Source organism: Lucilia cuprina, chromosome 4, assembly GCF_022045245.1.
Source record: "Lucilia cuprina isolate Lc7/37 chromosome 4, ASM2204524v1, whole genome shotgun sequence".
Classification (NCBI taxonomy): Eukaryota; Metazoa; Arthropoda; class Insecta; order Diptera; family Calliphoridae; genus Lucilia; species Lucilia cuprina.
In genome coordinates, this window is record NC_060952.1 from 11,092,676 (window position 1) to 11,094,637 (window position 1,962).

General features: G+C 27.0%; 1 protein-coding gene across 1 annotated transcript; it reads right to left on the reverse strand.

Moving 5' to 3' along the window:
* Nucleotides 1-391: 391 nt before the first annotated feature.
* Nucleotides 392-1,847, reverse strand: LOC124418474 (eukaryotic translation initiation factor 4E type 2). The gene is made up of 2 exons (XM_046950105.1): nt 1,828-1,847; nt 392-1,084 (listed from the first exon to the last, which is right to left on the reverse strand). The coding sequence occupies exons 1-2, from the start codon at nt 1,845-1,847 to the stop codon at nt 598-600; spliced, it is 507 nt and encodes a 168-aa protein (XP_046806061.1). The 3' UTR covers nt 392-597.
* Between the last annotated feature and the right edge of the window lie 115 nt (nt 1,848-1,962).

The following is a 1,962-nucleotide window of genomic DNA, read 5'->3' on the forward strand; positions in this document are numbered from 1 at the left end:
TTCTTAGTGTAATTCTCAATAAAATGATTTTTAAAAAAACAATATTTAGAACTCATATGAATGTATTATGTATACATTAACAATATAATAAACACCAAAAACTTTCAAGTTTTTTAACATTTCAATAAAATATAAATCAGAATAATTTAATGTGTAATCGTAGAACAATAATGTCTTATCGATGGAATGTTTTTTTAACAATAAAATTGTACATAGTTTTAAGTAAATTGTTAAAAATAATATTAATTAATTTTATATGTAATGCATTTGTTTTACAAATTTTTATCTTTCATAGTTGATGCATTATTATATAAAATATTAAGAAACACTTTTTATTTTTTTTATGCAGAAATCACTTTATTTGTCATTATTAAATATTATTTAATTTCTGTTTTGTATCATTATTTTTATAGCACTTTTTAATTATTCATTATATTTCTTAAAAATCACTTTTGTTAATTATAACATTATTGGACTTTTTTAATATTTGAGGAAAAAAAAAACACTTTCATTTCATCTCCCAATAAAATGTCACTCTATAGTCAAATGTCTTTTATATGTTTCTTAAATTGCACTTTCAATGAAAACTTAGGAAAATTATGAACTTACCTGAACCTTTGTTGTTAACACTACACCGCATATTTCATCGCCAACCAAAAATTGTTCACCCAACATGGCCATGCAGACATTTTCCCACGCACGATCAATTTGATTTTTACGTAAACGTATTACCCATTGGCCACCCTTCGAATTAGCTGGATCTTCCCACATCGGTTTAATGCCCTGTTTGAATAGACTCAACTCCAGGTACAATGATAAGGCTGTGGGACGTTTAAGATGCGAGTATAATGACCACCATTGCTGAACACTGGCACAACGACCCACCACACGTAACGATTTACTATAATCCATTGCACGATGTGCACCTTTGCGTGAGAACCACAACCAATATGTGTGCTGTAGACGATTCTCATGAGGACCGACCTCAAGGGGTGGTAATTTCTCAACATCAATATCAGTTTCCATGTCACTATCATCGCTCTCCACCAATTCTGGCCACGATGGTTTAGACGAATTGTAATAACTGTAAGTTAATAATAGTATGATTAGTAATTATGAACAATTTTTGTTAAAAAAAAAACTAATTACACAAAACAGTATTTATCACTAACTCTAGAAATCTATGAAGTCTTACAAAATTTTCCATAATAATTAAATTTTACATTTTGCTAGAAAAGACCTTGTTCTATAGCGACTGCAAACGGAACCACTTCAGATTATTGAAATATATCGTTTGATATTACTTCTAAAATAATTCGCAAGGAAACTTGACAGTTGTTATACGTTAATACTGCACTGCAATGTAAAAAATATCTGAGCAATGAATTTGTTTCGGTCAAAAATCAAAAATCATTGATGAAAATCAAAGAACGATTCCAAAACAGTTCCGTATAAAGCATAACGTTTTACATAACTAATTTGGACGGATTCAATTTTTCAAAGATTTTTCTCTTTGTTGAAAAGTTTTCGCTATAATTATTTTCTGAAAAATTCGACAAATTTTTCCTCTAAATATATTTTAATAAATTTTGTACTTTTAAAAAATTTTCTCTTTTCTTTTTAGAAAATTTTCTTTAAATCTTTAAAAAAAAAATTATATTCTGATTTGTAGAAAGAAGTCTTTAAATTAGAGTTTTTTATAGTTTACATTTTTTACAAAATTTGGATAATATTATACAAATTATTTTATATTTTAAATTAGTTACCTATAAGTTCAATAGTAATGTACTTTCATTTGAGAAAATTTTACAGTTTAATTCACATTACCATTCACTTCTCAATTCCATAAGCTTCAAAAAAGCGAAAATTTACTTCCAAAAACGGTTTGTGTTTAAGACCTACGTCCAGCAAAATTTTAAATTTAACCCATTATTTCAACTTTTATAAGTCAAAACAAGTATG